Source organism: Mytilus californianus, unplaced genomic scaffold, assembly GCF_021869535.1.
Source record: "Mytilus californianus isolate M0D057914Y unplaced genomic scaffold, xbMytCali1.0.p SCAF_11, whole genome shotgun sequence".
NCBI lineage: Eukaryota > Metazoa > Mollusca > Bivalvia > Mytilida > Mytilidae > Mytilus > Mytilus californianus.
Window position 1 is genome coordinate 23,474,288 of NW_026262593.1, and position 14,730 is coordinate 23,489,017.

General features: G+C 32.9%; 1 protein-coding gene across 2 annotated transcripts in view; it reads right to left on the reverse strand.

Moving 5' to 3' along the window:
• LOC127719750 (IgGFc-binding protein-like) overlaps positions 1 to 14,730 on the reverse strand; it is a 53,829-nt gene that overhangs the window by 6,011 nt on the left and 33,088 nt on the right. The window contains exons 1-3 of one of the 2 annotated variants that reach the window (XM_052225995.1): positions 11,118 to 12,389; positions 5,609 to 5,696; positions 4,720 to 4,779 (exon numbers count right to left, since the gene is read on the reverse strand). In XM_052225995.1, coding sequence (XP_052081955.1) covers positions 4,720 to 4,779; positions 5,609 to 5,696; positions 11,118 to 12,374 — 1,405 coding nt within the window. In that variant the 5' untranslated portion in view covers positions 12,375 to 12,389. Of the gene's footprint in view, positions 1 to 4,719; positions 4,780 to 5,608; positions 5,697 to 11,117; positions 12,390 to 14,730 lie in introns of those variants that run through there. The other variant, XM_052225994.1, reaches the window with a different exon arrangement.

A 14,730-nucleotide genomic window follows, 5' to 3' on the forward strand; every position in this document is an offset into this window, starting at 1 on the left:
TAATAATATACCAAACAGAAAACAATAAACTTGCGGAAAAGATGGTATACCGCAAACATAAGGTGCAAAAATTTGTACACCATATCCGGATTTCGACAATAAATGTCTCTTCAGTGATGTTAGGAATCGAAACGGTATTTGGGAGGCCATATAATTTACCTCAATTTGGGATTGACTCTTGAATTTTGAAGAGTCAAAATAGGATGAACGGATCATATAAACCCGAAGGCAAATATAATACAAGCCCAAACAAAAAAATATAAACAAGTCTAAATTGAAAACAACGTTCAAACCTATGATTGCGTTGGATAAAAACCGCAATTTTTATACGTGTGCATGCAAAACAAATTTCTTGGTAGAGTGGTCTAAATACAGCACAAACAACATTTTCCAAAAGACCAAAAAAGTGAAAAAGTATAATTTAACAAAAAGCATTTGACTAGCAGGTCGAACAACGGATGTTCTTAAACCCTGCTGACTGCCATGGCGATTGCCAAATAAACAGATCACCAGATGTAAAAATGGATCTTAATTTATTAATAATATACCAAACAGAAAACAATAAACTTGCGGAAAAGATGGTATACCGCAAACATAAGGTGCAAAAATTTGTACACCATATCCGGATTTCGACAATAAATGTCTCTTCAGTGATGTTAGGAATCGAAACGGTATTTGGGAGGCCATATAATTTACCTCAATTTGGGATTGACTCTTGAATTTTGAAGAGTCAAAATAGGATGAACGGATCATATAAACCCGAAGGCAAATATAATACAAGCCCAAACAAAAAAATATAAACAAGTCTAAATTGAAAACAACGTTCAAACCTATGATTGCGTTGGATAAAAACCGCAATTTTTATACGTGTGCATGCAAAACAAATTTCTTGGTAGAGTGGTCTAAATACAGCACAAACAACATTTTCCAAAAGACCAAAAAAGTGAAAAAGTATAATTTAACAAAAAGCATTTGACTAGCAGGTCGAACAACGGATGTTCTTAAACCCTGCTGACTGCCATGGCGATTGCCAAATAAACAGATCACCAGATGTAAAAATGGATCTTAATTTATTAATAATATACCAAACAGAAAACAATAAACTTGCGGAAAAGATGGTATACCGCAAACATAAGGTGCAAAAATTTGTACACCATATCCGGATTTCGACAATAAATGTCTCTTCAGTGATGTTAGGAATCGAAACGGTATTTGGGAGGCCATATAATTTACCTCAATTTGGGATTGACTCTTGAATTTTGAAGAGTCAAAATAGGATGAACGGATCATATAAACCCGAAGGCAAATATAATACAAGCCCAAACAAAAAAATATAAACAAGTCTAAATTGAAAACAACGTTCAAACCTATGATTGCGTTGGATAAAAACCGCAATTTTTATACGTGTGCATGCAAAACAAATTTCTTGGTAGAGTGGTCTAAATACAGCACAAACAACATTTTCCAAAAGACCAAAAAAGTGAAAAAGTATAATTTAACAAAAAGCATTTGACTAGCAGGTCGAACAACGGATGTTCTTAAACCCTGCTGACTGCCATGGCGATTGCCAAATAAACAGATCACCAGATGTAAAAATGGATCTTAATTTATTAATAATATACCAAACAGAAAACAATAAACTTGCGGAAAAGATGGTATACCGCAAACATAAGGTGCAAAAATTTGTACACCATATCCGGATTTCGACAATAAATGTCTCTTCAGTGATGTTAGGAATCGAAACGGTATTTGGGAGGCCATATAATTTACCTCAATTTGGGATTGACTCTTGAATTTTGAAGAGTCAAAATAGGATGAACGGATCATATAAACCCGAAGGCAAATATAATACAAGCCCAAACAAAAAAATATAAACAAGTCTAAATTGAAAACAACGTTCAAACCTATGATTGCGTTATATATATATATATTCGATCCCTAACATCACTGAAGAGACATTAATTGTCGAAATCCGGATATGGTGTACTAATTTTTCACCTTTTGTTTGCGGTATACCATCTTTTCCGCAAGTTTATTATTTTCTGTTTGGTATTAGATCATTAATTTTTAAAGATCCATTTTGTTACATCTTGTGATCCGTTTATTTGGCAATCGCCAATGGCAGTCAGCAGGGTTTAAGAACATCAGTTGTTCGACCTGTTAGTCGAATGCGTTTTGTTAAAATATACTTTTTCACTTTTTTGGTCTTTTGGAAAATGTTGTTTGTGCTGTATTTAGACCCCTCTACCAAAAAATTTGTTTTGCATGCACACGTATAAAAATTGCGGTTTTTATCCAACGCAATCATAGGTTTGAACGTCGTTTTCAATTTAGACTTGTTTATATTTTTCGTTTGGGCTTGTATTATATTTTCCTTCGGGTTTATATGATCCGTTCATCCTATTTCGACTCTTTAAAATTCAAGAGTCTATCCAAAATTGAGGTAAATTTTATTGCCTTCCAAATACTGTTTCGATCCCTAACATCACTGAAGAGACAATAATTGTCGAAATCCGGATATGGTGTACTAATTTTTCACCTTTTGTTTGCGGTATACCATCTTTTCCGCAAGTTTATTATTTTCTGTTTGGTATTAGATCATTAATTTTTAAAGATCCATTTTGTTACATCTTGTGATCCGTTTATTTGGCAATCGCCAATGGCAGTCAGCAGGGTTTAAGAACATCAGTTGTTCGACCAGTTAGTCGAATGCGTTTTGTTAAAATATACTTTTTCACTTTTTTGGTCTTTTGGAAAATGTTGTTTGTGCTGTATTTAGACCCCTCTACCAAAAAATTTGTTTTGCATGCACACGTATAAAAATTGCGGTTTTTATCCAACGCAATCATAGGTTTGAACGTCGTTTTCAATTTAGACTTTTGTATATATATATATATATATAGTGTCTAAAAATAGCAACAATCAACATTCAATCTATCTAGGCGTGGATCAGTTTGTAAATAAACTGATGCAGTTACTACATTAAATTATATAAGTGCCTAAGAATTTAACTTTAACACACTAATGAGTGTTATAAAATTAGTTGTTATATTTTATATTATTCACGCAATATTTCGCTAAACAAATTAGCTTCATCAGGCGTGTGCATCTCTCAAGGTGAAATCGGATGCATGACAAAAAAATATTTTTGTAGCTTGAACTACACAAAATTTGAGTAAAAGTTTAACAAAATTTATTGATGTTCTATAAAAAATATATGTTTGTAAATTGTCTAGAAAAATATTTTTGCCGCTTATTGTAAGTTTGAACTACACAAAATTTTAGGAAAAGTTGGTTCTTCCGCATTGTTTGTATTACATTTGCAATTGCATTACAAACAATGCGGAAGAACCAATTGTAAGTGCTGTAAAGTCGCCCACACTGACCACTCTTTCATCAGCACAGTAACAAAGCAGCTATACAACATCTATGTTACATCTAATTGCAAAACGGAAAATAATATTTATATTCTTACTAGTTGAACTTGCAAGCTGCAGTATGTTGGTGAAACAGAAACGAAATTCAACATCAGACTTAACAATCACCAGTCTTTTTATACAAAAGGAAGAAACTGTCCAATTACGAGACACCTCTTAAGAACAGGGCATACTTTTGAAAATATCATCTTTCAAATAGTTAAGGTAAACCAAAATTGGGACTCCCAAAGGAGAAAACAGAGAGAAAGGTTCTGGATGCATCAGCTACGTACTCTTGAACCTGATGGACTTAATGAGAGAGATGAAAAACAGTTCTACCCAAAACCAAAGGAATAAATCCTGAACTTCATTCTATTTAACTAAAACAACTATTTGTTTTGATTTAAGAATTGCTATGTACAAAAAGCGGCAAAAATATTTTTCTAGACAATTTACAAACATATTTTTTTTATAGAATATCAATAAATTTTTTTAAACTTTTACTCAAATTTTGTGTAGTTCAAGCTAACAATAAGCGACTAAAATATTTTTCTAGACAATTTACATACATATATTTTTTATAGAACATCAATAAATTTTGTTAAACTTTCACTCAAATTTTGTGTAGTTCAAGCTACAAAAATGTTTTTTTGTCATGCATCCGATTTCACCTTGAGAGATGCACACGCCTGATGAAGCTAATTTGTTTAGCGAAATATTGCGTGAATAATATAAAATATAACAACTAATTTTATAACACTCATTAGTGTGTTAAAGTTACATTCTTAGGCACTTATATATATATATATATATAAGGGATTCAAATATATATATATATGGGACTTCAAACAAAAACAATGAAGTTAAAAAAACCAAAATGGTTAAACGGACTAACCATTAAATTCAGTATAAAAATGACCACGAATTAAGTACCAAAGTAAGAAAATTAATATAAAATATCTGATATCTGAGAAATACGTTGTGACTGCTGTGACAAAGGAAAGTAATTTTTGGATCTTTGGTGTAAATACGTGGAATTTTAAGATACATGTGACAAAGATATGCATAGTTTGTATCATCGGTTAAGCACCTGGTATATTATGTATCTAAGTAATCATGACAAAGTCGGGTACAGCTTACATCTTTAATTTGAAATAATTACTGATTAATGAACGCATAATTGATATCAGTAACAGGCAGCTGATGAGCAAATACATTGTTCATTATTTATGTATGGTAAACGTACCTCACATTTCAAGTAATATGTATAGAAATCAAACCTCACATCTTAAAGGATACATACCTACTACCTGAGGAGCACAGCACCTACAGTCTTCATCAACTCGGCCATCACCGTCGTCATCTACAACAATACATGAAACTTTCAGTTTCTATCGTTTAACTAACTGACAAAATAATCTTGTAAATTACGATAACTCTATTCAGATAAAAAAAAATCTAGCAACTTCCTCAGTGAGCAACTAATTAAATAAAAGTCAAAATGAATACACGTTTTATAATGTCGTAGATTTCATTGATCCCATAAATCCACCTTTTATAATTTCGTAGGATTATGGACATTATTAAACCTTCCTTGCACTCAATTCATATCGTTCCTGTTAGTGTGTAGTGAAACATTTGTTTGATTTCTGTATTTTTGTTTATGTCTTTTAGTTGAAAATTTTTCCATATTATCAATATGAAACAGCTTGGCTTATTTTTAAGAACAACTTCAATTAGTCTTTCATGGTAATAGTAGCTGTATTTCGTTATGATACTTTTCAATAATAACTGTTGAAATATGCGTTATTCAAAGTTAAGTTCAAGATTTTGTTCAAGATAAATTCAAAGGTTCGCGTATGTTTTTAAAAATGTTGCCATAGGTTTAAAGCATCCTTTTCGCTATCAAAAAAGATTAAATGATAGATATTATGAGGTTACGTGAAACATTGTTATTTATATGTAGTTCTGGACAACAAAAACTATCTAAACCTTACACGAACCAGTCGTGAACATTGAAAACATTTACGGTTCTTGAATAGCAAATATTGATCTAGGAAGGCAGCTTTCAGACAAAAATAAAAGAACTTTCAACGGTATATTCAAGCGCTGTATATGATACTGACATTCAAATTGCTTTTCTTCTAAAGTATTTTTTCTCCTTCGTCATAAGAGTAATATCTAATACAAACCTTTGCCATCACATTCCTCTTCGTCTACTTCACCGTCACAGTCGTTATCAATTTCATCGCCATAATCCATCGCTTTAGCTTGACAACCCTAAAATACGTTAATACAAGTTTCAGCAAGACTTTCCGAAATTTGCATGTTTTTTATATATATATATATATATATATATCCATCGCCTTACTGAATCGCTTTAGCTTGACAACCCTACAATACAATTCAAAATACAGTTGATATTGAATATTATTAAGCTACTTCGTGAAACACTACATACACCAGTTCATAAACCTACCTAGTGTAGTAATTATTGATACGTTCCAGTCCTGCATTTGTATGATATAATTATCACTTGACGTTAAGCAAGCGACAATCAATCTGTATATTTTATGTTTTTGATTTTTTCCCTTGTTTGTGAAAAGCTCTGCAGGTATTTCCAGATTTGTTTGATATCTGTTCTTCTCAGATCGGGTCAATTAGTAATTTCAATGTTGGGAACTATCAGACCAATCTGTTAATGTCTGATGGTTTTACTTGTTACTCTAATGGATTGGTGGTAGCTTTCCGACATATTTAATCGTAAGATATTTGGCTTTGGTAATTAATATAGCGGTATCGGTTTGAATTCAAAATTTTTCTATACCTGTTTCCAGTTCATCGTTATTGCATTGACATGGCATCCGGGTGATATTATCCTTGATTTTGTATTTACTGATTTTCTTTAGGGTGTTATCTTTTTTTCTGTACTATTTTAGATTTTCAGGATGAACGATGCAAGTAAGTGTGTGTTGTTCGCATGGTATTTATTATTTTTTTGTGGATCAAAGGATACATTTTTGGTAGTCAGCTAAGCAAATAATCACACTAATCTGTTGTAAACGTCCCCAAGGGTGTACTGATGTTTTATAACCAACCTTTCTTAAATGGCTCATTTATAATTTTATTCCTCAAGCAAAGTTGACCTTAGATGGATTTGGCTATTATCCTTATGCCTTTTTGTCGAACCTGCGACTTTTGTCGCTAAAGCGAGACATAGCGATCCTACATTCCGTCGTCGTCGGCGCCGTCGGCGTCCACAAATATTCACTCTGCGGTTAAAGTTTTTGAAATTTTAATAACTTTCTTAAAATATCCTGGATTTCTACCAAACTTGGACAGAAGCGTGTTTATGATCATAAGATAGTATCCAGAAGTAAATTTTGTAAAACAAAAATCCTGTTTATCCGTATTTTACTTATAAATGGACATAGTTTTTCTGCCAGTTACCATTACATTCACTCTGTAATTAAAGTTTTAAAAATTTTAATAACTTTCTTAAGCTATCCTGGATTTGTACCAAACTTGGACAGAAGCTTGTTTATGATCAAAAGCTAGTATCTAGAAGGAAATTTTGTAAAAATTTATTTCCTGTTTTTCTATATATTACTTATAAATGGACTTAGTTTTTCTTCCAGTTAACATTACATACAGTCTGCAGTTAAAGTTTTTAAAACATTTATTATGCATTAAACCATCCTTGATTTTTACCAAACTTGGACAGAAGCTTCTTACAATCAAAAGATAGTATCTAGAGGAAAATGTAAACATTATCTTCTTTATCATTTGTTTATTCAATAAATTTATGTTTGAACTCTTTTATAAATCTATAGATTTGATTGCATACTGTATTCATTTTTTACAAGCATTTTTTTCATACATTTCAAATTTTTATTTCATTAACTGTAAATCTATTATGTGCATTCCCCTATCACACTGAAGACATAGACAACAGCAAAGGTAGGCGAGACACTGGGTTCCGCGGAACCCTTACGAATGTTTTTGTCATATATATCGTCAACTGTTTTAGTTCTTATACATTCTTTGCTTTAACATATTGGGCTTTGAACGTTACTGATGAAGGTAAATCCAGCAAAGCTCTTTGGACGCATGGAATCTATAAAGTCAAGAACCTCTTACATTCGTGTGACGCACAGTTTATAATTCTATTGTGGTTTAAATGGGAGGTGTCCGTTGTTATTCTTTGGTTTACATGTTGTAATGTATATATATTATTAGCTCAACGGGAACCGATGAGCTTATGCCATCACTTGTCGTCCGTCGTTTATCGTCGTCGTCGTCCGTCGTCTATCGTCGTCGTCGTCTGTCGTCGTAAACTATTTCAAAAATCTTCTCCTCTGAAACAACTTGGCCAAATACCTTCAAACTTCAACTAAATGTTCCTTAGGGTATCTAGTTTATAAATTGTATCAGAAGTTTTGATCCATCGACAAACATGGCCGCCATGGCTAAAAATAGAACATAGGGGTCAAATGCAGTTTTTGGCTTATATCTCAAAAACTAAAGCTTTTAGAGCAAATCTGACATGGGGTAAAATTGTTCAATTGGTCAAGATCTATCAGCTCTGAAATTTTCAGACGAATCGAACAACCCATTGTTGGGTTGCTGCCACCGAATTGGTAGTTTTAACAAAATTTTGCAGTTTTTTGTTATTATTTTGAATATATTATTATAGATATATATAAACTGTAAGCAGCAATAATGTTCAGCAAAGTAAGATCTACAAAAAAGTTAAATGACCATAATTGTAAATTTACCCCTTAAGGCGTTATTGCTCTTTAAAGACAATTTTACACAATTTGTTCTTCAAGTTTGCTAACATTTAAAAATCTTCTCCTCTGAAACTACTGGACCAATTACCTTCAAACTTTAACTTAATATTCCTTAGTGTATCTTGTTTATAAATTTTATCCAAAGTTTGTATCCATCGACAAACATGGCCGCCATGGCTAAAAATAGAACATAAGGGTCAAATGCAGTTTTTGTCTTATATCTCAAAAACTAAATCTTTTAGAGCAAATGTGACAGGGATAAAATTGTTTAATTGGTCAAGATCTATCGGCCCTGAAATTATCAGACGAATTGAACAACCCATTGTTGGGTTGCTGCCACCGAATTGGTAGTTTTAACCAAATTTTGCAGTTTTTTGTTATTATTTTGAATATTATTATAGATATATTACACTGTAAGCAGCAATAATGTTCAGCAAAGTAAGATCTACAAAAAAGTTAATATGACCAAAATTGTCAATTCACCCCTTAATGAGTTATTGCCCTTTAAAGACAATTTTAACACAATTTGTTCATCAAGTTTGCTGACATTTAAAAATCTTCTCCTCTGAAATACAGGTGAGCGATGCAGGCTCTTGAGAGCCTCTTGTTTATTTAAGTATGTCTTTGTCCTGAGTGTTCTTGCGTTTAGTTGTAATGTATTCCTGTGACGTAATGTTGTCATTTTAGCGGTATTTTTAACATTGTCATATAAGCAGGAGGTTTGGCTAGCCATAAAACCAGGTCCAACCTACCATTTTTTTTTAAAAGTCCTGTACCAAGTCAGGAATATGGCAGTTGTTATCAAATAGTCCGTTTCTATGTATGTTGGCGTTAGTTATTGTAGCAGTTCAGTGTTCCGTTGTTTTCCTCTTGTAGTTGATGTGTTTCCCTCGGTTTTGGTCTGTGACCCGGATTTGTTTCAGTTAAATCGATTCATGACTATTAAACAGCGGTATACTACTGTTGCCTTTCTTTGTTAGTCTTTTATGTTTTTTTTAATTTTATTTCATTTATATGTTTCGAAGTTTACGTCAATTTTCGCTAAACTAGTATACATTATTGTTTGGGGGTCAGCTGTGCGGGATATTCTCGCTGTGTTAAAGACCTATTGGTGGCCTTTGGCTGTTTTTTACTCTTTGGTCGGGTTGTTGTCTATTTGATACATTCCCCGTTTCCATTCTCAATTTCATTTTCATGTTTTACAGCACTGGGTCAGTAACCGAGGGTATCATCAACTCAGTAGTCAGTACTATGGTACGGACATGATTAGTAACAAACCTTTTTTTTTAATTTCCCGTTTATGAATCTATGAATGATTAAGAAACTAAGGATTTAGCTCCTCTAGACAAAGTTGAACTTAGATAGATTTGACTTTTAGTTGAGGTCCTTTTTGGTCATATTCAACTGTGTCGGCTCTTACACATCCGTGGCTTCCGTATATTTGGTTTTAAGCGTTCCTGATAAAGGGAAATCTTGAAAAAGCCAATGTTCATTGACAAGGATTGTAAGTTTTCCTGCCGAAGGTCGACGGTTCTCTCCGTGGCTTCATCCACTTATAAAAACTGACCGCCACGAAATAGCCAAGAGTGTTGAAAGTGGCGTTTAAAACCAATATCAGGCAATCAAAGTTATCGATCTCATGCATTATTTTCAAAACATTTTCACCATTTATACCTTAAAAGATCAGTATGATCATGATCACAATTAACATTTATATAAAAAAGTATATACTAAACATTAGAGCTTTGAAATCATTTAATAAATTTATGCTTTATATCTTCATTGCAGATTATGCTTATTTATGTAATTCACCCTTTCGATATTTAAAAAAACGGAATAAAATCAGATGTCTGCAGTGTTTTTGCTATATGAATAAATTAGAATTTGATTATTTTGAGTTGTAAACTTTTTACAATTATGCAGTAAAACGGGCCTATATAAAACAACCACACTAACAATTAACAGCAATAGGAAAATATTACTTTACAAAACCCTACCCAAAAATGAAACAACGCAGCTCTATAATGTGCCAAGTTATCCACCCACAATTTACACAAATAAGATTTCTAGGAAACCATTTGCTTTTTTAGTATGTTCAATCAGCTGATTTTGGAAAATAGATTCCAATTTAGATATATTTGTAGGATTCGGAAGTGCGATGGGGAGGCTGAAGTGCGATGGTCATACTGATGTGTAATGGTCTGCCGTTTTTGTCTTATAACATGGTTATGGCGTCACAATGATACCATCGCAATGCAGCGTCCAGCTATCGCACTTCAGCGTGACCATCGCGATTCGGAATACCATGGCGGTTCAAAGTTCTACATAATTATCACCGTATTATATTTAGATGATCTAACATCGCTATAATTAATTTGTACTTTTGTCGTAATACTGAAAAAGGATGATAAAGTGTATTTACACCAAGATGCCGTTAAATGACATTGGATACCCTGCATTTCTCATGCTTTTCAATAACATATGATCAAATCACTAAAAAAACGTCCTAAATTATTGAAAACTAACATTCTGCATTGACAATAATATCTTGGTGTAAATTAAATACACCCATTAGGGCTGACGCCCTCTAGGTGTATCTAATACTTACAGATGTTCTTATCTATCTTTGGATAATTTCATTCTGTCAGTCATCCAAAAACAATTGTAATTCGATAAATCTTATCGCGGGAACCAGTGTAAAGGACAATAGCACGCACTGACTTATAATGCGATCAAAATATAAAAATAAGAAGATTTGGTATAATTGCCAATGAGACAACTCTCCACCAGAGAGCAAATTACATAGAAGTTAACAACTATGCGTGACTGTATACGGCCTTCAACATTGAGCAAAACCCATACCGTAGCATTTAATGTTATATTTCGATAAGGTATAATATATACTTACAGAATTAACTGGTGTAAGCAAAAGTCCAACAGGAAATCCGTACGACTCTAATTTTGCCTTGCCAAACAGTATTCCGCCAATGACCGCTGTGTCATTAATATGATTCACAGTATGTGTACCGACAGATATCCTGACATACCCAGCGACTAGGTTACTTCCGGGTATCTGATGGTATGTTGTGTTGCTAGGTAACGGATGATTATCTAGTCTGAGGCCATTTCTCTGATTACCATTTATAATAAACATGAAATAATTTGTATAGTTTCCTTTTGAATATTCGGGAGTAGTAAATGTATAATGGGCAGCATATTGTTCAATTGGTGGAATAGTGATCAATGAAGGATCGGCGTGATCAGGGCCACCCTTCTGCGTCAGAGAAAACTGATACAAGGAAATAGGTTTGTCCGAGACAACATGAGAGTACAAGCCTGAGCTATAATGTTTTTGAACAGATTGTCCGGCTTTAGCAATAGTAAATTTTTCGTTGAATGGAACGCCTTGGTCCATGCCAGTTACAGTAATTACAGTATTGTCTTTACTTGCCACAAACTTAAATATATCGCCTACGTTAAATCTCTCAGGAATAGGGACTGTGGCAAAATTTTTCCCCCAGGAGTCTACCGGAAGTAACATTTCAACAAGATGGTCACGTGATCCACCGGTGTTACCTACTACTGCTTTTTTGTTACCACTTAAAACTCCTACTGGCTTATCGGATATAATATGACTTCCGGTTAAATCTGCCACGGAACTGATCTCCAAGGTACTATATTTATTTAAAGTCAGATTTATCCATTGATTTTGGTGATAGGTGATTCCCTTTAAAGTAACATTCAGACCAGGCGTATTCGGTAACTGTATAGCAACATTTGTATGATGAGCGGTCCCGATGACTGTAAAAAGGGTATAGTAGTAAGAAGGAGAATATGAAATGGTGTAATATTCTTTGCCTAACGCATCAACAGGTAAGGCAAGATAACCATCATCGGAATGTAGTTCTCGGTTAACACCATACACAACAATTTCATGGTCTGATTTGATTAGTATTGCTTTCTTTGCTAATTGCGTATGGTTCAATCGATAACTCAGATCGAGCTGAGTTAGGTGAACTTGGCCCTGCTTCACAGTAAATGTTTCATGAAGTCGTGAAGAGTGGTGAAAACCTGGTGAAGAAATATTAACATGAACAAGTTGTTTACTATCCGTTGTTATAAACAATTCTGGCGGTATATCCTTGTTTGTGATTTTGTTATCCATAAATGCTACCAAAAATTTCGTTCCTCTGTTATCTAAGGCACCTGTTGCAATTGAAAACAATATAAATAAAATCAAGCATACAAAATATTTTTGTAAAATTTGTGCAAGGAATATCAAGGAACATGAAATACCCTCAAATGTTGTGTATAAAAGAAAAGAAAGAATAGGTTTTACATCCATGACACAAATTCAGTACACACATAACAAAACACACAAAAAGTAAAGAAACAACGCTTTTATTGTTGTTCTTCATCTCAAATTCACAGTTTTACCACCGACAAACACTATGTACAGGTCATGAATTTTAACATGGGTAGTGCGATGGTGTCATTAGTTGAGTAGGTACTGTTAAACCCGTCCGAAGCATTTCCGTTTATCCCTATTCTTAGTGATATTTGAGCTGTTCATTCATTAGGTTTTTGTTATGTGTTTTTCGGATAGCTGCACAGTGTTAACATTTAAAGAAATATGATAATAATATTGTATACTTCATACAATCAAGTAGATATCCAGTTTGATTTATTTAATTCTCAATTCTCAAAACAAAAGTCCTCCTTATTTCATATACAACCGTATTTTTTTATTAGGTATGCTTTTATACGTATTTGGCAACAACTTTACTGATATAAAAAAATTATCAGCATATTATTTCAACTATTTCAACTTTGCTGGGGTATATTTTGACCTATGCTATTTGTGTTTTTAAATCGTATACAAATGTTCAATTCAGTGTGTTATATATTCAATACTCCTTCCAACGCAATCTGGGAATTGCAAAAACCTTCGACTGTTTCATTTGTTAATAGAATAAAATATCTAACGCTTTGCTTACATGCCGAAATAAATTTGAATACTTTACTGTTGTGTGTTTATATTAATAAAAATTATTGCTGAGTTCACATTAAAAGTTCCAGGAATAAAAGCACAACGAGGAATATTAATTATTCAATCTTATAAGGGGACACCCATTTGATTTCTCTAGGTGGAGGGACAGGAGGATTTTGACAATGACTAACTTGGCCTGGTAAAACTGAAAATACATGACTTTGCACAAGACAGGATGAAAATGAATATTCTTCAACATGAAATGCAGGATATTTGAGGATACGAATGTGTACAAAAGTGAAAATAAATTTTCGCGCGGCAAATGTAATTTTAATAATCCTTTTCTTGGAATACATTTATATAACAGAAACTAGGACACCAGATAAGACGATAATAGTATTGATAATTAGCTCGTTCTTTATGTTACTTTTAGGAATAACCGCGATGGCCGTTAAAAGTAAAAGCTTTTCTAAAAAGTCCGTCGTCCTCTGCCTATTTTAGTTATACAATTGTTGGTTAAGTAAACACTGTAAAGTATAACCTTTAGTCAAGTAAAGAATTTTTCACAAACTGTTTAAAGAATCCTTGCATATTGCAGTATTTGACACATTCTAAAGGTTATTGATGTGTAAACTGCGACCAATTAACTCACACAACCTGAATAAAAGTCCGACATGGCAACTTAGTACATACTATGTAACGACACGATCAAAATATTATTAATTTTTTGTTTTAGCTTTATGTTTACAAGATTGATGCATGCATTATATTGTAGAGTAATTCTAGGCTTTGAACTAACTCCTTTTACTTTGTTCTCGTCCTTAGTACGTATTTAACGAATACAAATAAGAAAATATTAATAAAACTGATGAATATTTACTATAAAATAAGAAAGAAGGAAAGAAAAAAAAGTGCTTTCTATGTTTTTGTTGCGTTTTATAAACCCAAAGAACTATTGTGAATATGTTTCATATACCGCTTTTTTTTCTTTTTTTTTAATGGAGACTTCTTGTGTTGCAAGGCAATGAAATGAATTAAAGTTTACTGTACCGGTATAGTAATTTCAGAAATGTATATTGTATTATTTTAAGAAAGAAAGAAAAAACAACAGAAAAAAAGGAACTGACGAATCTTACTCCGTTTTTAGAAAAGAAATAAAAACACGCATGTATACTGAATGCCGATTCTTGAACAGCCCAATATCATTTTCACGGTATATTCACGAAATTTAGTACATAACAACCATCCAATAAAATTGATTTTTTTTCTTTATATTATTGAAATAATGTAACGTGTACGTAATAAATTTGTTTTGCCAGTTTTTGACCTAAGCTACATGTATAGCGGACGCCATTTTATGTCGTTACATTTAAACGAAAGTATTTGGAGGGTGTATATGTACCGGACAGAAGGATAACCTATAGCTATCACCAGACTCGCCTGTATTGCAATGATTGCGGAACAGATTTTGCTTAAATTAAAAACTCGCATTTTAAATTTAGATGGCATTATTTGAATGCAGTATTACCCG